The 22,055-nt window shown below is 45.1% G+C and overlaps 1 protein-coding gene across 3 annotated transcripts; it reads right to left on the bottom strand.

Annotated features, from left to right (window-relative positions):
- Window positions 1-1,800: 1,800 nt before the first annotated feature.
- On the bottom strand, window positions 1,801-19,371 carry PIWIL1 (piwi like RNA-mediated gene silencing 1). Of its 3 annotated transcripts, none has more exons than XM_039357362.1 (21): window positions 19,329-19,371; window positions 17,485-17,581; window positions 17,115-17,238; window positions 16,113-16,238; window positions 15,065-15,279; window positions 14,459-14,580; window positions 13,835-13,915; window positions 13,227-13,424; window positions 12,539-12,650; window positions 11,258-11,384; window positions 10,228-10,345; window positions 9,252-9,366; window positions 8,913-9,100; window positions 7,845-7,917; window positions 6,688-6,888; window positions 6,175-6,278; window positions 5,487-5,557; window positions 5,151-5,304; window positions 4,414-4,539; window positions 3,291-3,438; window positions 1,801-2,268 (listed from the first exon to the last, which is right to left on the bottom strand). In XM_039357362.1, the coding sequence occupies exons 2-21, from the start codon at window positions 17,563-17,565 to the stop codon at window positions 2,152-2,154; spliced, it is 2,601 nt and encodes an 866-aa protein (XP_039213296.1). In that variant the 5' UTR covers window positions 17,566-17,581; window positions 19,329-19,371; the 3' UTR covers window positions 1,801-2,151. The 3 variants fall into 3 exon arrangements, with proteins under 3 accessions (XP_039213296.1, XP_039213297.1, XP_039213295.1); XM_039357363.1 differs by lacking the exon at window positions 19,329-19,371 and adding an exon at window positions 19,085-19,287; XM_039357361.1 differs by lacking the exon at window positions 19,329-19,371 and adding an exon at window positions 19,109-19,287.
- Window positions 19,372-22,055: the final 2,684 nt, after the last annotated feature.

Raw genomic sequence — 22,055 nt, 5'->3', positions numbered from 1 at the left:
GCAGATTTAAGGTGGGCGTTGCTTGGGGTTTCCATATTGTTCAGCTCCGAAGGGTGTTTGAGTCAAATACGCAGAAGGAAATAACAACACAAAAACATTGTATTAATTCCTGGGCCACTGCCAGCAAAAAATCTCTCAAATCAGAAAGGTTGAATTTTGTCACGGATGACCCCTTGTTGTGACTGGAGACAAAAGATAGGAGTTGCACAACCACTGCGTACTTGCTGGGGCGGGGGACAAAGAGATTATTTGGCTGTTGGAAGACTTTTGTAACCATTTGTATATTCTTTTTACTGTTTATACATACTTTTCAGACTGCCTTTGTTTTATAATTGATGGAAGGTTTGTAATATAAATGATCAAAGCTTCTCCCCATTGTGTCTTCAAAGAAACATGTAAATTCTTGTAAAATAATACATAGTGTGCTAGATTTATGTAAAGGGGAAAAAAATGGCCTAAACTCGTGGTAAAAGTATTGTGTGGGCGTGTGCATGTGTACAGTTGTTAATGTGTAAATTATTTTATATAAATAAATTTGATATTTTGTAGAAGGGTCTGGCTCCTGAATGAACCAATTAGCCACATATGAGAAATTCAGACATGTTGGCTAAATGTGGTTTAACCAGTAGCAGAGAACACAGAAGTGTGATTGATTTGCCATGGCCAAAATCTCGGTTTACGGTCTATGAAACTAGGTTTAATCTTAGCCTACTACTTATACATGAATCCAATTGTTATAGTGAAGACTTTAAAACACCTGGTTAAGTTTGTCTTTGAATCTTCTTCTTAATACAATTGAGCTAAAAGGAACAAACGTTTCGCAAACAGCAAATGCAGGGAGAGTCCTCAACTTATGAGCCCCAAATTAAGGTCGCCAAGTGGAAAATTTGTTACAGGGGTCTGGCTCCATTTTAACGACCTTCCTTGCCACCGTTCTTAAGCGAATCCCTGCAGTTGTTAAATTAGTAACCCGGTTGTTAAGTGAATCTGACTTCATCGACTTTGCTTGTTGGAAGATTGCAAAAGAGGATCACGTGACCCCGGGACACGGTCATAAATGTGTCAGTTGCCAAGCGTCCGAATGTAAATCACGTGACTCTGGGAGAGGCTGCAGTGGTCGTAAGTGTGGAAAAATTGTCGTAAGTCACTTTTTTCAGTGCCGCTGTCATTTCGAACAGCTACTAAGCCAGTGTTGGCGAACCTTTTAGACACCCCACACACTGCCCCACCCCTGCCCGCCTCCACCACCCACAGGGCCACCCACCACCTCCACGGCCTGCCACAGATAGTCCAATAGCGCCATGGTGGCCATGCCCTCCGCCTGTGCCCCGCAGCGTCTGTTTGTGATGGGGGCACAAGGGCGGAGTCTTGTCCTCACTGCCATGTCCTTGGCTGCGCTGCTCCAGGCGGGCCGTGCCCGGGGGTGACTCTCCTCCGGGGGGGGAGGCTGGTGTGGAGGGGCTGCAGGGGAGGCGGGGCTGGGGCAACGGCCCGTGTGCCCACAGAGAGGGCTCCGAGTGCCGCCTCTGGCACCCGTGCCATAGGTTCGCCACCACTGCACCGAGCGACCTGTATAAGCCCAAAGAGAATGGCTGCTTATACTTCGGCATCTTTGGGGGGAAAGGCTGAATCAAAAGGTGTGTATTCTGATGCCTCTAAACTCCCCCGGGTTGTGTTTGCAAGGAAAGGAGACCCAGCTGTTGAGAAGGCAGCTTGTCTACTTCACTACCTCCTTATTCCCTGAGCAAAACACCTTACGGGGCGCCAACCCTTGGAAAAAACGGATTCCCACACACAGTCTTGACTGAGATTAAATTAACTTTATTCTTAACGCTGCTGAGGAAACCACTCTTTGGGCAACAAAACGGGAACAGGCTCCAGTGAAAATTGATCTGGACGAGAAACTGAACTTAAGTCATACAGGCACCAATGATGGTAATAATAATAATAATAATAATAATAATAATAATAATAATAATAATAATAATAATCCTGATATAGTTATCACTGATGTGTGCAATACAACAGCATCAAATATCTACTCCGTTGAGTTTTAAGGCATTTCTTTATTTCCCCCCCCCCCCTAACAAAAGAACTCTCTCTGGTCCAAATGCTCTTTCCATTCCATTATACCGTCTCCTCCAGTAAGACTCACAGATAATAAAGTTTCTCCGAAAGGGCTAAGTTGGGCTCTCTGTGGATACTCTGCCCGACGAGGAAAGCCAACTTATGGGCATACTGGCAGGGCGCAGGCACCCGAATAACTCCCTGCAAAGGAAGGAAGAGACACAGAACAGCCCATCAGCCTCACTGTGAAGGGAACGGCCGTATTCTGGGATACAGCAAACCTCAACTTGGAGTCTCTGGATCAGGAAGGGATTCGTTTTTTAAGGATATGCTTTCTAGAGTGGCTGAAGAGGTCCCTGACTTTAGGAATCAAAGGAATTTCGCCTCTTTTAACTTTTTAAGCAGGAGAAAAAAACGGAACAGGAATTCAACAGGGGAAGAGATCCATCAAGAAGAGACAATCTAGATACAGTAATAATAATAATCCAGTTGGAAGGGACCTTGGAGGTCATCTGGTCCAACCCCCTGCTCAGGCAGGAAACCCTACAGTACCATTTCAGACAAATGGCTGATTTTTAAAAACCTCCAGTGTTGGAGCATTCACGGCTTCTAGAGGCAGGTAGTTCCACTGGTTAATTGTTCAAACGGTCATAAATAAATGGAAGTTTTAAAAATATAACTTTATCTAGAGGATCAGGAGATAACTTAAGATTTTCCAAAGAGATATTCTGTGACTCATCTCATTCAAACCCAGAAAAGCTGGTGAGGCTACAGACAATAAAAAAAATAAGAAATCTGTCAATGGGTTGGGGATCATCAGAAACAACTTTTGAACTTGATGGGAGGTGTGTTCACCTACCACAACGGCAGAAGTAATAATAATAGTAAATTTGGAAGGGACCTTGGTATGTACATTCCCAAGCTGCAGAACATGACAATATCTAAACGGAACCACTTTGTTGTTAACGTTTTTGTATTACTTTATTGACTTAGTCCAACTTTTAGGGAATTTTCTAGGAGGCTAAAACCACCACTGGACTTATTTTCCCCCACTTTCCATCTTAACTTGTAGAGAAAACCTGCTCCCTGTCCAGGATATTCAGCTTTTGGGGAACGAGGTAGGACTGGGATAAGAAATAGGAAGTAGTCAAAAGCCTACAGCTCAACTGGTGTCAGTGCTAAGTAGTCGTGGAAGGTCCACCAAAGGGCAACTTACTACTTACCGGCCAATTGTAGTACATGTGACACAGCTTATACGTTAGCCTCTGCATGTAGTCCGGCTTCAGCGCACTGCTGTCGTAGATGACGTTGTAATGGGTGGGTGCAACTGTGCCGCTTTTCACGGACTGACTCACAATGAAGAAATCGTACCTAGAGGAGAATCAGATCAAAGCTGTCTTGAGGTATGTTCAAGCCTGGAGAACTTCATCCAGTGATGGTCTCGGAGCAGCCTACTCTGCGCTCAGAACAGGTCCCTTGGGTGGCTAATGGGAAGTCCTTGGGTAGATTGTAAGGTAAAAGACTTCCTATTAGTTCAACTTGTTCAGGTGACATATGTCAACATTTGTCACCTGATGTCTACACTTTTTGACCATCACTGGACTTTTCCCTAAGGAGGTGATCTTGTTCTAGCCTGGTCTTCTTTTGTTTTCTGCCTCCTGGGTCTCACAAGGAAATATGAGACAAACTCTCCCCCCTATTTTCTTCTCCTTCTGTTTGGACTTATCTCACGTGAAAAATATCAGCTCCCAATGAAGCCTGGTGGAGAGTTCTATAAAGGCTTAACGAAGATATTCAATAGCTGTTGGAGAACATCAGCCTAACCCTGGAAGGGAGGAAGGAGTGAGAAAGAAACTCAAAGACTGTCCTATCTTGATGCTCTTTGGTACGAGGAGAAAGAATCAAGATTGTTCTAAACAACAGGTTCGAAGAATGGCAAGTAGGCAATTAAGAGCCTTAATCTCATATCCTTCCTTCCTCAAGGACCTTGGCAGTCTTCTAGCTCAACTCCCTACTCAAGCAGGTGACCCTAAACCATTTCAGACAAATGGTTGTCAAATCTCTTCGGTAAAACCTCCAGTGTTGGAGCACCCACAATTTCTGGAGGCAAGCCCTTCCACTGATTAACTGTTCTGTCAGGAAGTTTCTCCTTAGTTCTAGGTTGCTTCTCTCCTTGAGTAGTTTCCATCCGTTGCTTCTTGTCCTGCCTTCAGGTGCTTTGGAGAATAGGTTGACCCCCTCTTCTTTGGGGCAGCCTATTAGATATTGGAAAATGCCCCCAAGAATAGAAATCTTCCTGTTTTTAAGCATCTATATATTGTTCCCTTGAATTAATAGTTAACTTACCACTCTGGTCGGGTAACTTCTAAGTCAATAATTGTGCCAGGTGGTGGATTCTGGAGTTTCCCATCAATTTCAGCAAAGAATCTGCTGTTCACACGCTTCTTTACCACTATCACTGTTAGTTTGGGGCTTGAGAAGATTGCATAGAAAGGGTTAGTTTGCTTAAAGCGCTCAACATTTCTCAAAAGACGGACAGAAATTCAACGTGACTTCCTTTCTTTTAGCTGACCATCCTCTGCTGTTTTGGGAAAATTAAAATGGGCAATGATTCAAAGGAAATCTGTCTGTAAAATTGCCCTTGCAAACAAACCAAATGTGATACTCAGAGTCACAAATACTGGTATCAGCAACTTTTGTAGGCTAGAAAGATTTATATGAAGGTATTTTTTTTTACGTGTGATCTCTGTGTTATTTTTTTTTCATTATTTCTATTTCTTTGGCTGTCCTTAATGTTGCCCAAAGTCACTTCCAAGTGAGCCACTCTGTCAACGGAATAAAAATAAGGCTTGATACGGCTTCTTCATTCACAGCACCTGCATTCTGCTGCCTTATATACCTTACAGTCCAACCCTGGCCCCCAAACCACATTTATTCTAGCAATCTTCTTTCTCCAAGGAATTGCAGCCATACAAATTTACAAAGCGTCTTATGAGGTTGAAACAAACTGCACTTTGGAGTATGGCTGTCTACCCAATCAAGCCCTCTTCCTCCCTGGCAACTTTGTTAAGCACGCAACTTACCGATAGTCAGCCCCAACTGTTTTCAAGCACTCCAAAAACTGTGGGATTTCATAGCTCACCAAGGTTTTTAACTGACCGTCCCCGACACCGTCGCGATACACAATGATACGAGTGGGCATGTGTTCGTTGTAGGAATACCAAGTCCGGAGTGCCGCTAAAGAAAGACGAGGCAGAAATTTACAAGAATTAAACCAGGTCCCCTACTCACAGGAATAGCTCAGCCTTACTCTTCCTAGACCCCCCAAAAGCCAGTTTTTATCAAGACTGTCATGTCTCAAATATAGAACTGTCCTTTCTTTAGACGTAGCGTTGGCACATTGTCGTGGTTATTTTTACCTTGGAGGCACACTTTGAGTCCATCCACAATTTCTTGCCCGCGATCTTGAAGCACGCAGCGTGAATACCAACTGCCAAGGGAAGACAAAAAGGCTCAGAGCCCCAGAGACCTCCTGCCCTTCTGCCCAGGACTTACAACCAAAATTGGGACCAGAATTTTGGCCGTACGTTGAAGCACCTATGTGTGGTCATTGAGCAAATAATGTGGTCGTTACGTCCGAATCACCTAATCCTAAGTCCGATATGCCCACTTCACTCTGTCCCTCCTTTCGCATCTTTAACGATTCTATTCTATTCCACCATTTCTTTGATACTGTCCCGCAGCAATTCGGCCCTGGTGAGCTGGCCGTGACGAATCATCCCAGACTCTCCTGCAATCAGCAAAAACTGTTGCAAATCAGTTCACGTGACCACAGGATGCTGCAACCAGTCATACGTGTGAACCAGTGCCCCAAAGAGGGCCATGCGGATTGCAAGACGGGAGGCTGGACATTTTACGACAGCCGGAAGTGCTTTAGACTTGCCAAGCACCCTCTCTTAGGCCGTTGTAACTCCGGATGGGTCATTAAATGATTAGTTGTACAGTTAAGTTGAGGACTGCCCGAATGGCAACACAGCCATTTGTGTGAGTCGCATGCGCAGTATGTTCTCCTAAAGGACCATATATAGCTCTTGAAAGCAATCCTACCGGGTCATTCCATGATTCAAACTCGCAACAAAGGCCGCCACGGATCGCCGTCCAGCCGAGATGTCATGGTAACAGTCGATTCCCACAATCATTAGTTGTTTCATCTGGAATATTGGAGGAAGAAAAAGGGAGCTATTCTTTATTAGAGAGCCAGTTTGATCTACTGGTTAAGGCACCAGGCTGTGAGTTCTAGTCCTGCCTTAGCCATGAAAGCCGGCTGGGTGACTTTGGGCCACCACCCCCCTCTCTCAGCCCAACAACAGGGTTGTTGTTGTGGGGAAAATCGGAGGAAGTTGTGTTCGCCACCTTGAGTTATTTGCAAAAAAAATAAAGGCGGGATATTAATTCATTAGTAAGTCAACACAACTTGTCAATGAACTGGGGCAAAACCACAAAGACATCCCGAAACGAGCTAAGTGACATTTTAACTTTCATGTGGGTTTCTTACAGGGCTGCTAAGCTAAACACTGCTGGAAGGGTGTGTGTGTGTGTATGTGTGAAAAAGCTACTTACTGGGATTTCAACGCTCCACAGTTCGCCCCCCATTTTACAGTTCATCTGCAAGGCAATTTTGGTGGCTATCGCCATGACAGTTTGCGGCTTGCTCAAGGTGCGAGCCAGGACACACTGGCTGGGAGTGGGACAATCGGTACACAGGTATTTCTTGATGGCGTCGTATTTGTCTTTACGGTTGCTGGACAGGAGGCAGACCACCTTGAAGGAGGAGACAGTCAATGCATCCCAGTTTTTACTGAAAACCTCAAGCGTCTCTGTTCTAGCTTGCTGGGAATCCCGTCGCGGGCTACACTAGCAGAGCTACCTAACCTTTTACACGGTGGTGTTAAAACAAGTAACTCTGGGGTGCTCTTGAGGGCCCTTGCTCTCCTGTCTTTCCATCCTTTCAAAGACAATTCAGATGGTCCAGTTAGAGCAGGAGTAGGCAACCTTGGCTCTTTGCTGACTCGTGGACTTCAACTCCCAGAATTCCTGAGCCAGCCACGCTGAGGGGAAAGGGAGAGGTTTCCAAACTGAGCCATGCTGGCTCGGGAATTCTGGGAGTTGAAGTCCACGAGTCATGAGGGGGCCATAGTTCCCTCATGCTGGCTCAGGAATTCTGGGAGTTGAAGTCCACGAGTCATGAGGGGGCCATAGTTCCCTCATGCTGGCTCGGGAATTCTGGGAGTTGAAGTCCACGAGTCATGAAGGGGCCAAAGTTTCCCTCATGCTGGCTCAGGAATTCTGGGAGTTGAAATCCGCAACTCATAAAAGAGCCAAGGTTGCCTACCCCTGAGTTAGAGAATGTCATCCTATTAGCATTTAAGTAAAGAGCAAAGTCCCGATTCCAGAGGCTGTTCATCAGCCCTCTAGAGGACTCACCCCCTACTCCATTTTCCAACCCTCTTCACGGGTGCCCTCCGAATCTTACAGATCGTATTTAATCCTGATCTTGGCACGAGATATCAACTGGTAAGAAAAGTGGGATCTGCCAAGGTTGCTGCCCCATTTATTCCTAGAAGCAAAGCTCCAGGGGGTTGTTTAACCACTCGCACAAGGGTTTGAACCAGAGCCAATGTGTGGTTCCCTACATCCTGCACTCAACTGATAATCCTGGGTACGAGACCAGACAAACCCCGATAGCATTCCAGTTCATGGGATCACACTGTCCATACCATCTGAGTATCGGAGGTAATCTTTTGCTTCAAGGTTCTCAGGTACGCCTCTGTTCGGTCCTCGACTTCAACCCTACAAAGAAAGGCCATCTCTTTGACCGCTCACCGCAGAAATCGACATTTTCTCAACCTGGATAACCTGAAGGCGTGTAGGCTGGCGGGGGAATTCTGGGAGACGAAGTCCACAAATCTTAAAAAGTGGCCCAGGTTGAGAAACACTGGTAGAAATATTTAGCGCCTACCGATGCCGTACAGGTAGATCCTTGACTTTTGACCTCCAGTTGGGACTAGAATTTCTGCCGTTAAATGATGTGCTCATTCAGTGAGACTTGCCTGATTTTACAACGCTGTTTTGCTGGGGTCACTAAATGAATCTAGCTTCCTCCCCCCCCCATTGGTGGAAACTGGCTGGAAAGGCTTCAAAGGGTGCTCCTGGGAGCCTGCCACCCAAATTTTGATCACATGACCGTGGGGTTGCTGCAACGGTCATAAATGCGAGGACTGGCTATCAGATGCTTTTCTGAATATAGCTGTAGCTTCAAATGACCATTAAACGAATGGTTGTTAAGTTGAGGACTACCTGTATATCTGCTTCTTCTCTTTCTTGGTGAGCTGCTAACCTGGCTACTCTAGGCCAAATTACAGACCCCAACCTCCAAAACACGGCCTCCCTTTTCGAGAACTAGCTTCAGCTGGGGATTTCCCAGAGGGAGAAACCGAGTCGCGGTTTAAATTGGCGGGTTTATTTATTTATGAGACTTATATATCGCTTTAAGTGCAAGCACTCTCTAAGCGGTGTACACCAGTAAGCAATGTATATATATATATATATATTTACATTGCCCCCAACAATCTGGGTCCTCATTTTACCTACCCCGGAAGGATGGAAGGCTGAGTCAACCTTGAGCCGGTGAGATTTGAACCGCTGACCTGCCGAACACAGTCAGCTAAAGCGGCCTGCAGTACTGCACTCTTAACTGCTGCGCCACCTCGGCTCATCGGGTTTTCAATTCAGAAGCCCCTCTGCCGACTTCTGGCGCAGAACCCGGGACTGGGCGGGTTACTTACATGATGGCTTTGCTCATTCTTATGCCCATGGCGGGGGTGACTTTGAAAAGATTTTGGACCAGGACGTTAGCAGCGTCGTAATTTCGGCGGGTGTAGATCAGCAGCCAGTTTTCCAGAGGTTTCACACTGGTGAGGGTGGCGCCCCTCGTTTCCCTGGACCAGTCGGCCAGATGCGGGTTGTAGTCAAACTGAAAGGAAGCAATCCGAGTTCAGCACTTAGGAACGGGCACTGGCAAAATCTCTCTCTCTTTTTTAAAAATCTGTCAAGTTTAACCTGCTTGTATTTTTGGGGTGGTGGTGGGGGTTGTTTTAATGCGCTTGAGAAAGGAAGTTACTTACCGCTTTCCCACCCTGACGGATTTTTTCGGATTGGACCACTCGCCCCGGAAAGGAAAGCAGTTTAGATTCAAAGCTGAGCCCCCAGTCCCGTAGCTCTTTCTGAACGTTGTCATCTCTGCAAAAAAATAAATAAATAAAAATAAAAATGGAGCTGGTAGATCAGGGGTGTCCAACGTGGGCAGCCTGGAAACTTCAACTCCCAGAAGTTGAAGTCCACAAATCTTACAAGTTGCTCAAGTTGGACTCCCCTGCAGGACATGGCTGTTTATTCATACAGTTGTTGTTAATTGCAAAGTCGTGTCCGACTTTGCAACGTTCCTCCAGGGCTTCCTGTCCTCTACCATCTTCTGGAGTCCATTGAAGCTCACGCCTACTGCTTAAGGGACTCCATCTGGCCACCTTATTCTCTGTCGTCCCCTTCTTCTCTTGCCCTCCATCTTTCCTATTAGAGATAAGATAACCTTTATTGGTTATCTTTGAGAAAATGCAAGCCGAGGGACATAGAATCGTAGGATTGGAAGGGACCTTTATTGTTGTTAGTTGCAAAGTCGTGTCCGACCCATCGTGACCCCATGGACAACGTTCCTCCAGGTCTTCCTGTCCTCTACCATCTTCTGGAGTCCATTGAAGCTCACGTCTCCTGCTTCAGGGACTCCATCCAGCCACCTCCTTCTCTGTCGTCCCCTTCTTCTCTTGCCCTCCATCTTTCCCAGCATTAGGCCCTTCTCCATGAGTCCTTCCTTCTCATTAGGTGGCCAAAGTACTTGAGTTTCAACTTCAGGATCTGGCCTTCTAAAGAGCAGTCGGGGTTGATCTCCTCCAGGACTGACCGGTTTGAACGCCTTGCAGTCCAGGGGACTCGCAGGAGTCTTCTCCAGCACCATGAAGACTCTCCATTTATGGTACCTTTTCCCATCTGATTCCTTCCCTTTCAGATTTGGAGGGGGGAGGGGGGGGAGAGATTCTGGCAACCTACTTATTAATGTAATTGATGAGCCGTCCCACTTCGCGCATCCTTTGTTCTGGTGCAAGCCTCGTGTGAACAGACAGGTCTTTCATGACGTTAAAATCGCTTCGCATCTTGTTAGTCAGGCCTATAAAGAGGAAAAAAGTAAAACGCCCGGAGGGAGTGGGGGGGGGAGGAGAGAAACATACAATAAAATCAATTTCTGTCACCAGCACTCAGACCCACCTCATTTATTATCCCCCCCCCCAAAAGAATTATTCTAAAAGTTAAAACATTCCCCTTTTTATAATTGTCAAGGCGGCAGCAGCCGGAGATATAATGATCGTTTTCATTAGATAACTCTCGGTGTTATGTTAGATAAAAAGAAACTGCCTCATTTCCAAATAGGAAGGTGAATCATAGAATCCTAGGGCTGAAAGGGACCATAGGGATGATGATAATAATAATAATAGAGTTGGAAGGGACCTTGGAGGTCTTCTAGTCCAACCCCTTGCTCAAGCAAGAAACCTATACCATTCCAGACAAAATGTTGTCCACTCTCTTCTTAAAAACTTCCAGTGTTGGAGCATTCACCGCTTCTGGAGGCAGCTTGTTCCACTGGTTAATTGTTCTCACTCTCAGGAAATTCCACCTTAATTCTAGATTATTTCTCTCCTTGATTAGTTTTCATCCATTGAGTCTTGTCCTGCCTTCTGGTGCTTTGAATAGGTTGACCCTCCTCTCCTTTAGGGCACTCCCAGTTAGAAGAGGGAGTCAACCTCTTCTCCAAAGCGCCTGAAGGCAGGACAAGAAGCCACGGATGGAAACTAACCAAGGACAGAAGCAACCTGGAACGAAGGAGGAATTTCCTGACAGTGAGAACAATTAATTAGTGGAACGACCAGCCTTCAAGTCCCCCACCTTATGCCATCCCAGACATTGTGCCAACTTTTCTGGAAAAGCCTCCAGCAATGGAGCGCCACCACGCCGGGAGGCAAGCCATTCCGTCGATTAAGGGCCCACTATCGGCGTAGAAAGGCCGTTTTCGGAACGATCAGACCTGTAAGGTAGCAGAGCTCAGGGATGAGTATCACTGGTCCCGCCAAGGCACCGGATGGACCTCTGGTCCTCTTGGGTTGGCTAATCAAAACAGGCTGGCTCAGGTCGGTGATTTCTTGAGTGTATTGCTGTTTTAAAAAGCAGAGAAATTTAGAAGGTAGAAAGAGGCTTCCTGTTGCAAATCTTAAAACTACCTAGGCCAGTGGTTCTCAACCTTTCTAATGCCATGACCCCATAATACAGTTCCCCATGTTGTGGTGACCCCCAAGTGGGTGTGGCCACCAATAAGAGGGAGTAGGACAGCTGGGGAAAAGGGAAAAAATGGTGGACAGTGTGGTTTGGCGACCCCCATGAAATGGTCGTTCGACCCCAAATGGGGTCCCGACCCACAGGTTGAGAACCACTGACCTAGGCAGAAGCAGCTTTGTGAGAGAGAAAAGCGGGGTTTTTTTTGTAAATTGCAAAGAAAAATTCGCTTTGGGAAAGGAAGGCCGACTCTGCGCCTCGCCCAGACCCAATTGAGCCAAGGTCCCTCTTTCCCATTCTGGGACCCCTTTTCAATGAGGTCGCATGGCAAGGTTTTTTTGGGGGGAAGGGGGGGGGAGAGAGTTGGAGGAGCAACTATGCTTTTAAAGCATTTTTTTTTGGTGGCTCCAGGCTTAAGCCTCGAAATTCAGTTTCAACAACTGTATAACGCAGCGGTTCTCAACCTGGGGGTCGGGACCCCATTTGGGTCGAATGACCATTTCACGGGGGTCGCCCAACAATGCAGTCCGCCATTTTTCCCCCCTTTTCCTTAGCTGTGCTCCTCCCTTTTATTCTGTTGGCTTTTGAAAGCCAATAGAATAGACTCTCTTGAATAGAGTCTAATTCTATTGGCTTTCAAAAGCCAATAGGAATTGTCCAGGCTGTCTCTGCCCTGCTGCGCCCGCCAAAAGTCCCATTCTGCAAACGGTGCTGCACCAGTTGAGTAGTCCTCGACTTACGAATAGTTGAGTAGTCCTCGACTTACGACCGGTTGGGGGTCACGGCATTAAAAAGGTTGAGAACCACTGGTATAACGGGTCATGGAGAGGTTTGCCAAGCCATTTAACATTTCAAACTCCCCACAGGCCGCTTCGAATTACGCATTCAAATCATGAATGGGCTGATCAATGCCTTTGACTGAGCAAAAGCTAGCCTTAGCATTACACACTAGGCATCTGGCCCACTTAAAGAGGGGAGGGGGAACCCCCACAACCAGGTCCTTTTCATTCCCACCCAAACCTCAGCCTCTCCGTACCATCTTGTAGTAGTCCACAAAGCTGATCTCGGTTCCGTCCGATTTTTTGAAGGAATTTCGAGGGTTCGACTCCCAATCAATGTCGTCGACCCGGTATGTTTTGTTGTTATACCTGGGCCAAGGTTGGAAAGCTTCGTCATTCCCAATCACCTTAAGTCTCAGTCTGAATTTCTTGACAGCTCTGCTTGCAGCCTCACCCACCCACCCACCCCCCGGGGTCGCGCCGTCCCCCCTGGTGACCTTCTCAACCGGCTTCCAACCAGCCAAGTTGGTGGGGAAGGCTAGATTTGCGTAAAGACCGTGTGACTCACTTAACAACCTGCAGGGACTGCCTGAACCGTCGTGGCCAAAGAGAGGGCAAAATCAGGAAAGACTCACTCAGTGATCAACACTGATTTCCCTCCCCTTTACCATTGTGGTCGTTAAGTCGAGAACTGGGAAAGCAAAAGGTTTTGATCTACACCAGAGGCCCCCAACCTTTTGGGCACCAGGGACCGGTTCCGTGGAGAGGTTTTTCCACGGACCGGAGAGGGTGCGTGGTTTTGTGTGCTGCCTGCATCTTGTGGGTGGGGCTTTCCTTGTTTGTGTGGGCCAGTTGCTGGCATGCCGTGGCCCTGTACCGGTCCACGGATCAGAGGTTGGGGACCCCTGCTCTACACCATTCAAGTCAAAAATGAATCGAGTTTACCTGGTAAGGACAATCACACCGATGAGTTCCTTGGTGCAGATTTCCCGGAACCGCTCTTCTTCGACTTGTTCGTACAAGGTGTACATGAAATCCAGGACAGTCTCGCTTCGGAGGACCTTGTGGCTCACGTCTGTGCAAAGCATGATGCTGGTCTCGTACTGCAGGATGGAAGTGGTGAAGCCGGGCCAGATCATCAGCCTGTCGGGGAGAGGGCAGAAATTTAGAGTAGCCTCTCGACAACCACCTGGCTGTCTTTGAAACCAACAGCAAACTCCCGTCCTGTCGGAAATAAATCCTGCCACACAACTGTCTGCGAGTCCAAGGCAGAACTCCCTTTTAAGTTGGCGGTCGGCTGGCTTTCCAGACCGACGTCCGCGGGTGAGGCTCGTCCCCTTAAAGGTGATTGTTTCAAGTCTCACTAAGGAAAATCAGCTTACTCGGGGTTTTGTAATCCCAGACCTTTTAAATACCAAAAATGCTGCAGGCATCAGAATCATCATCTAAGGCAGAAACGAACCCTACTCTTTGTTAGGCGAGGCAGAATGTATCTAGAAGTTTCCAAAAGAAATAAGGGACTGGGCTCATAAAGGCGTTTTCAGTTTTGTTACCTGTGCTTAGGAATACTGATTGGGTCACTTGGGTTGTAGTAATTTCGCCCAATCTGCTGCAAGTTCATTATTTTCAACAATCTGAGACAAAGCAGAAATGGCAAAGTAAGATCACACAGGGGGCTCTTAGCAGGAAATAAGTCTGATTTTGGCAACGGAGGATGGCTTTATTTTCTTCTCCTCTACCACGGGGAAGGAATCCTCTGAATTACAATTGGAGAAGTCACACCCAAATTTGAGCTCAGCTGCTCATTTCAGGTGATCGATCAACAAGTTCCATGCCCATCACAAAAACCCTCCAATTCACCAGGATGGTGCACGACAGCAGCATTAGAGAAAATGTGTCAGACTAAAAAAGCTTGTCTGGATCAACTGGGACAACTTGAATTAAGCTCCAACCTCCCCCCAAAAAATAAAAATAGTGAAAACCAAAATGTTTGCAGACCCTGCCCCACATTAATGAATTCTACAAATTGTCTAGCAGAAATGTAACCGATTCCTCATGCACTTTAAAAAAATAATAATAATAATCCTGGCTCTCTTATGCACAGATTCTAGTAATCCCAGCTCTCAAAAGAAAAAAGAAAAAAAAAGCCATCAAATGCTTATGAAGTAAAGGCTAACCTTCTAAATATAATATTGTAGAACTGTAGGCAAGTTGGCGAAGTTGATGGAAGCTCATTGGTTAAAGTGATGGTGATCTTCACAGCCTCCCCCTGCCGTGTCTGGCTTAACACTTCCGTTACCTAAGAGAATAACCAATAGTTATTTTTTTTAGGCGGGGATGATTTTAACCCTCCAGAAGCCTTAAGAAAACTGACTAGAATCAAAAAAATGGACAAGACTACGTCCTAATTTCTAAATGCTTCTCATTCTATCTGCAGTTACCATCCTCAATGCCATCACAACCCTGGTGGCCCAGTGGCTAAAATGCAGTATTGTGGGCTAACTCTGCCCACTGCCAGCAGTTCGATCTTGACCGGCTCAAGGTTGACTCAGCCTTCCATCCTTCTGAGGTTGGTAAAATGAGGACCCAGATTGTTGGGGGGGGGGGGAAGAGGCTGGCTCTGTAAACAGCTTAGAGAGGGCTGGAAAGCGCTGTGAAGCGGCACATAAGTCCAAGGGCTATTGCTCAATCTCAAAGACTCAATATCCATAATTCCAAATTGCCACAGCCAATAAAGAGGCTGTATCTGAACTATTTGGACTACAACAGAATATTGCCCATACCTTATTTTCCAACTTCTTTGGTAAGAACAAAATGGACCCATCGAAAGCATGTGTCTTGCCAATCATGTTCTCATGTTGGAACAGCAAGGCTGCCCGAAGACGGCGGGCTTCCATCTGTGGGTTGTAGTCAATGTGGTACTGGTATAAAGCCCATTGTGGACGAGAAGTCAGCCGGAAGTGGTTAGCGCTTAATCGGATCACATTCCCCGACACACCTGTGGAAAGGTATCCGTCTCTGTCAGCCATTTATTAACAAAACAGAATCAGAGAGTTGGAAGGAACCTTGGAGGTCTTCTAGTCCAGCCCCCTGCTCAGAAAGGAAACCCTGTATCATTTCAGACAAATGGCTGTCCAATCTCTTCTTAAAAACCTCCAGAGTTGGAGCATTCACAACTTCTGGAGGGAAGATATTCCACTGGTTAATTGTTCTCACTGTCCGGAAGTTTCTCCTTAGTTCTAGGTTGCTTCTCTCTTTGATTAGTTTCCATCTGTTGCTTCTTGTCCTGCCTTCTGGTGCTTTGGAGAATGGGTTGACCCCCTCTTCTTTGTGGCAAGCCCTGAGATATTGGAAGACTGCTATCCTGTTATTCCTGGGGCTGGACTAGAAGACCTCCAAGATCCCTTCCAGCTCTATTCTATTCTATTCTATTCTATTCTATTCTATTCTATTCTATTCTATTCTATTCTATTCTTCTATTGTATTCTGTTCTATTCTATTCCTATTTCTATTCCTTTCCTTTTCATTAAACTAGACATGCCCAATTCCAGCAACCATTCTTTAACAAGGATTTATTAAACCAGCATTTTCAACAGCTCGGCCACGGACTGCCATACATTCAAACCGTTAACAGTAAGAGCACTAGCACCACATCAACTGCTAAGGGTGGGAAAGCTGCGTTTCCTCACGGAGGATTAACACATTCTTGGATGTTGTTACAACTGGAAGGGGCTGGAAGGATGCTTCTCCCCAAATAAAATGCCTCAAGCATGACAGAAAAGGCACCTCAAGAAAAACATGGGAAGTTTTCCTAAGAATCCCCTACAGTACCTGTTTTGGATTCTCTAACGTGCTCCATTAAGTAACGGGTGTTCACACCAAGGTCATGGTAGTCTCTGCGGCGCCCACCTCGTTCTCCCAAGCTCATTTCTTGAAAGCCTGTTGAAATCTGAAATTCTGTAAAGTAGAGGGGAAAAAATAATCAGTCATAATCTGCATTTGTGCTTAACTCTGGACAACCTGCATCCCGAACTCTATCAGGCAAGTGAGCTGTTGTTGCTAAAGAAGATCTAAATCAGGGGTCTTCCAACTTGGCCCTTTTATGACTTGTGGACTTCAACTCCCAGAATTCCTCAGCCAGGCACGCTGGTCGAGGAATTCTGGGAGTGGAACTCCACAAGTCATAAAAGGGCCAAGTTTGAAGACCCCTGATCTAAAGTGACCCACTGGGGATGACACAGAAGAAGCCCTCAACAACTGGATCATAAGACTTGCCACTTAGCACTCCAGAGAGAAAGCACCATATCAATTCCATGGTTGGTTAGGTCAGTCCCACAGCTGCTTTTTTATAGGGAGGCATTAATAAAGAAGTTCACAAATCATTTATAAGATTATCACCACTGAAAGGAGGTATGCAACTCCTACCAGATTAGGGTTTTTTTTTTTAAAGTGTGCTAAGATTGAGAGAATCTTTGTAGCTCAGGGCTGAACTGCGGGGTCCTTGGTGCTGAATTTGATGGGCTTTCTTCAAGATGTTTCATTACCCAACTAGGTAATATCATCAATGCTAGAAGGGAGTGGGATCAGCAGAGAGGAGGAGGAGGAGGAGGACGACAACAACAACAACTTGGGCTCTTTGGCTGTTTTCCTGCAGATGTTTCATTACCAAAGTAGGCAGTGCATCGTGGCTAAGACTCCAGTATTGAATATATACAGCACCTTGCGCAGCAGATCAAAGAAACAGCTGCACCTCCACCATATTTCTACTTCAGCAGTGCAAATTCAACTCCAGGAATATGGAAGGGATACCTGCATTTGAGACACCAATCCTACCTTCCGATTTCAAAAGCGGGGCTCCTTTTGGCTGGCCAATCCTAGCCTGGGCCCCATTTCCTGCTTCAATTTGATGGGCCGGAGGCAGCTGGGGAGTTATTTGGCTGTATCCAGGCGCAGGAACCTGGAAGAGGCAATGCTGGTTTAAAAGGGGGCTGCTCAACGTTGAAAGACAAACCGCGTTGTGGTAAACCTCAGGCCACAGGGAGACCCTCCCAAACCAGAAGCACAATACTCATCATTCCACCGAACAGGCTAGCTGGGGCTTCTTGGATATGTAGTACGGTGATTGGAAGAGTGCCAGCAGCCCCATCCTGTCGCCCAAGAGATAGGGTTTTTTTTAAATTTCCTCATTTTTTTTTAAACTTACAGGAGCTGCTCCCACTGTAGATGCTTCCTGGCCACGGGCTCGCCCCCTTGCCCGAGACCTTGCTCTTGCTCTCCCAGTCATTGTCTCACTGCACGAGCTGTAACAGCAGACAAACACGTGACTTTCATTCTTTTTTCACATTTCCAGGGAGGAAAAAAAAAAAAATACAGCCTGCTTTAAACTGAACCCGTTTCCAGTACATCTTTTCCGGCAATGCGATTAAATATACATCAGGGGAATCTTCCCCATGTTTAGAAAATGCTAAGGTGACCTCAAAGATGTTCCTCTTAGCACAGAAGTAGAAGCCAGGATTTGAGGCACATGCTGGCTTATGATTGTTAACTGCAAGCCCCAAATAATCTCCGGGATTTCAGAATTGACCCAGCAAGGTCCAAAGTAGGTTTTATGCAAACTAAAATCCCAAGGTGGATTTTTGAAGCTGCAAAACCCCTAGGAGAGGACTCCCATGGTTCAAGCTGGATTCGATCTGCAGCATATATTTATGCTAGTCTCAGATGTTTGATTTGATGTGAACCAATCTGGGGACATCAATCCAGACATCCCTAAAGGGTAGCAAATAAATAGGGAACAGTCCCAGTTGAACGGGAATACCAGATACGGCAATTCTAATATGGATCAGAGACACACAGAAACAAAATACTGGAACACTCCAACCAATATTCTTCCTTATTTTGAACAATTCCCCTCATTTCCAAACAACTAGAATAGCTCATCTATTTTTTAAACAATGCTTTCCACTGGTCTTATGATATACCCCATGATTAAGTCTTATTTATCTCAGTGGGAGGAAGATCTATCCTTATAAAGATACTTTAAATTCTTCACAGGTAAACAAAGTCTGTTTTCAAAAATATACACAAAAGAATTAACAATGTTAACCTCTCCAAAGAGGATAACAGTTGTTAGTAAGTAGGAACAACTACCACTAGTAGCTTATAGCATTCTTCCCAATAATTCATAATTTGGGGGGGGGGTTCCCACTTTTCTCACCTCTTTTACAAAGATATATACCTGACTTTAAGATTGTTGTGGATGAACCTAGTTTGATACATTTAATAAACCTAGTTTGATTCATTTAAGCCATTCATTAATGACATAATGTTAAAGACTATAGAAAGTCTTGAAAACACTAGAATAATTAAAATATTAACTCAGTCATTAATGACCCATTGAATTACACAATGAACTAATGAATTTTAGATTTTAGTATCATTGTAAACCGTTTGTTCATTTACTTATTTTTTTTTAATAAGGCTATTGTTAACAAAGAGTCTTAAAACACTAGATTAAGATATCAACTCATTAATGACCCATTAACTAACAAACTAATGAATTTTATATTTTAGGAGAGTTATAAGCTCTTTGCTCATTGACTAATCTTTTTTCATTTTTTTCCTGTTATGAGATTATTTTTAATAAGTAGAAACATAGTCTTGAAAACACTAATATTCATTTGCAAGTTTTTTATCGTTTTTTTCTCCACTTTATTTTGCACACCCAAGCTGCACACATTTTACCCTTTTTTAAAATTAAGTTCAGCTTAATTGAAGGCATTTTATGGGGAAATAAGTCTAGCAACCTTTTTTAATTATAACATAAGCACATTAGAAAATATATCTCCACCAGCCTTGCAACTTCATTAAACATGAGCAATTAATTCCTGATATATCCACATTCATGGCACCCATTCTTAAGTCAATTTACTATTATGAATAAAATAGTAAAAACTGGGTCCTTAAAAGCAAGCACCAGCCAAGGAATAAAGAGAGGGATACTGCAGCAGACTTTTAACAAAATAAAATTAAATTCAAACAAGCACTAACCAAAGAAAGCTTCAAATAAAAAAAAAAAGGAATAGTTTTTTTTTTTTTTTTTTTTTTTAAACAGCGCTGGCTCTTCCCTCCAACCGTTGAAAAGCCGCCTCACCCGGAAGGATCACTCCGCGCTCTGGCCCACGTGACACGGCTCGTTTTCTAAGCCGAGGCGCCGGGACTATTTTCTCTCCCGCTCTCGGAGGAAGACGTCCCTCGTGACCGTTGCTTCCAAGAGTGCGCTGCGCTCCCATTGGCGGAGCGGCGTCTCGGGTCCTCCCTCCCACCCCACTTTTTTTTTTTTTCCGGACGGACCCGAAAAAGGCCGAAGCTCCCGAGACTCGGAAGCTTTCCGAAGAAGCCCGAAAATTCCCGAAGCTTCTTTAAAAGCCAAAGAGGGAAAATTTATTGCTTTACAAATTGGCTTCTGAAGAATTTTGAGGCTGGATTGGATTCCGTGAGGGGATATTGTAGCTTTTTGAATAAAAAAGGTAATTGACACTGGACGGGTTTGATAGAATTAAGTGGAAAACACTTCAGGGATGTTGGCTTGTCGTTAACTAGGTTAATTACTGGTAGTCCCTGACTTATGACCACAATTGAGCCCAACATTCCTGTTAAATGAGACATTCATTGAGTTTTGCCCCGTTTTACGACCTTTCTTCCCACAGTTGTTAAGTGAATCGCTGCAGTTACTAATTTAGTGACATGGTCGTTAAGCGAATCCCATTGACTTTGCTTGTCAGAAGGTCGCAAAAGGGGGACATGTGACGCCCCGGGACATGGCAACCGTCATAAGTACATGCCAGTTGCCAAGCGTCTGGATTTTGGTCACGTGACCAGGGGGAGGCTGCAGCGGTCGTAAGTGTGAAACACGGTCCTAAGCCCCTTTTTTTCAGTGCCGTTGTAACTGCGAACGGTCACTAAATGAACTGTTGTTAAGTCGAGGACTATTTGTATTTTTATTTTTTTAATTTTTATTCCCACTGTTATTTATTTCGGTCTTTCCATTCTTACGATATACAGAATCACAATTGAGCCCAAACTTTCTGTTGCTAAGCGAGACACTCGTTACAGTGAGTTTTGCCCCGTTTTAAGACTTTTCTTCCCACAGTTGTTAAGTGAATCACTGCCGTTAGTAAATTAGTGACACGGTCGCTAAGCGAATCTGGCTTCCCCCATTGACTGCTGGTCAGTAGGTCGCTAAGGGGGACGGGACGCTGCGAACCCGTCATAAATACGAGTCAGTTGCCAAGCCTCTGAATTTTGATCCGTGGGAATGCTGCACTGGTCGTAAGTGTGAAACATGGTCCTAAGTCCCTTTTTTCAGTGCTTTTGAATGGTCACTAAATGAACTGCTGTTGAGGACTGCTTGCATGGGTGTTTTTGGCTACTTTGTAGGTTGGTGTTATTTTGCTGTGCTGCGCGATGTCATTTTTGTAAATTTAGAGAGAGGTGTTTATTTAGAAAATGTTGTTATCTCTGTACTGAAAGATATTTTTGTGTCGTTTTTGTGTCGTTTTTCTGCACTTGAATTGTTGCCTTTTCTTAGTTTGTATTTTAAGGTTGGATGTTATGGTAATTCTGTGTCAGTGAAAAGTTTTCTGAAACACGCAAATGTATCTTCTTTATTTACTTAAGTAGATAATTCCTGAATAATAAAGGATGCTAGCTGGACAAATTATACATTATAATAACTAGCTGGACAATTAATAAAGTATAATTAGCGGGATATGTTAATATAAATCAGGAGAAATTGTGGATGTTCCAATACTGGAGGCTTTTACGAGACTGGACTGTCATTTGTCTGAAATGGTCTAAGGCAGTGGTTCTCAATCTATGGGTCGGGACCCCATTTGGGGTCGAACGACCATTTCACGGGGGTCGCCAAACAACGCAGTCCGCCATTTTTTTCCCCCCTTTTCCTTAGCTGTGCTACTCCCTTTTATTCTATTGGCTTTTGAAAGCCAATCGAATAGACTCTCTTGAATAGAGTCTAATTCTATTGGCTTTCCAAAGCCAATAGGAATTGTCCAGGCTGTCTCTGCCCTGCTGAGCCCGCCAAAAGTCCCATTCTGCAACGGTGCTGCACCAGTTGAGTAGTCCTCGACTTACGACCGGTTGAGTAGTCCTCGACTTACGACCGGTTGGGGGGTCGCGGCATTAAAAAGGTTGAGAACCACTGGTATAAGGTCTCCTGCCTGAGCAGGGGGTTGGACTAGAAGACCTCCAAGATCCCTTCTAGCTCTATTCCGATTGATTGATTGATTGATTGATTGATTGATTGATTGATTGATCAAAATGGTCTAAGGTCTCCTGCCTGAGCAGGGGGTTGGACTAGAAGACCCCCCCCAAGGTCCCTTTCAACCCTGTTATTCTATGTTCTATAATTATCCAGGTAGATCAACCTAAATTATGATATTTAAATGGGTAAACACCATAGGTTATGATCATTCGCTGGGTTTCCTGGCTTTGTCAATGTAGTTTTGGATAGTTTGAATAGCTGAATCTCCGTTCTCTTGCGCTGCTTAAGAACTGCAATAAAGTCCAGAATAAAGTTACTGTACTTCTGTCCAGCCGGACAGCTCCATGGGTCTCCCAGCAGAGGGCAGAAAATCTCCAGAAATCTTCCTTGCAACCTGGAAACCTCAGAAACTCAGGATACTGGTCTTTGATGTTCCTGGATTTGGGGGAAAGTGAGTCCCCCAAATCTGCTTTTCATTTGCTGGTCAGCTGCCC

Source organism: Crotalus tigris, unplaced genomic scaffold (assembly GCF_016545835.1).
Source record: "Crotalus tigris isolate CLP2741 ecotype Arizona unplaced genomic scaffold, ASM1654583v1 scf7180000018891.247784533:1973344, whole genome shotgun sequence".
In the NCBI taxonomy this organism is placed as follows: domain Eukaryota; kingdom Metazoa; phylum Chordata; class Lepidosauria; order Squamata; family Viperidae; genus Crotalus; species Crotalus tigris.
The sequence above is the reverse complement of the archived record's forward strand: the minus strand, read 5'-3'. Positions and strand labels throughout refer to the sequence as shown.

What these genes read in the sequence shown, in the direction of transcription:
- PIWIL1 (XM_039357361.1), bottom strand. Translation starts at nt 19,152, where the DNA reads ATGTTTAATGAAGTTGCAAGGCTGGTGGAGATATATTTTCTAAT. An exon ending in TTGAATCATGGAATGACCCG is followed by an intron (nt 5,558 to 6,174) that starts GTAGGATTGCTT and finishes TTCCCTTGGCAG; the next exon opens with TTGGTATTCACGCTGCGTGC. An exon ending in GAAGTTACCCGACCAGAGTG is followed by an intron (nt 3,439 to 4,413) that starts GTAAGTTAACTA and finishes ATTCTCCTCTAG; the next exon opens with GTACGATTTCTTCATTGTGA.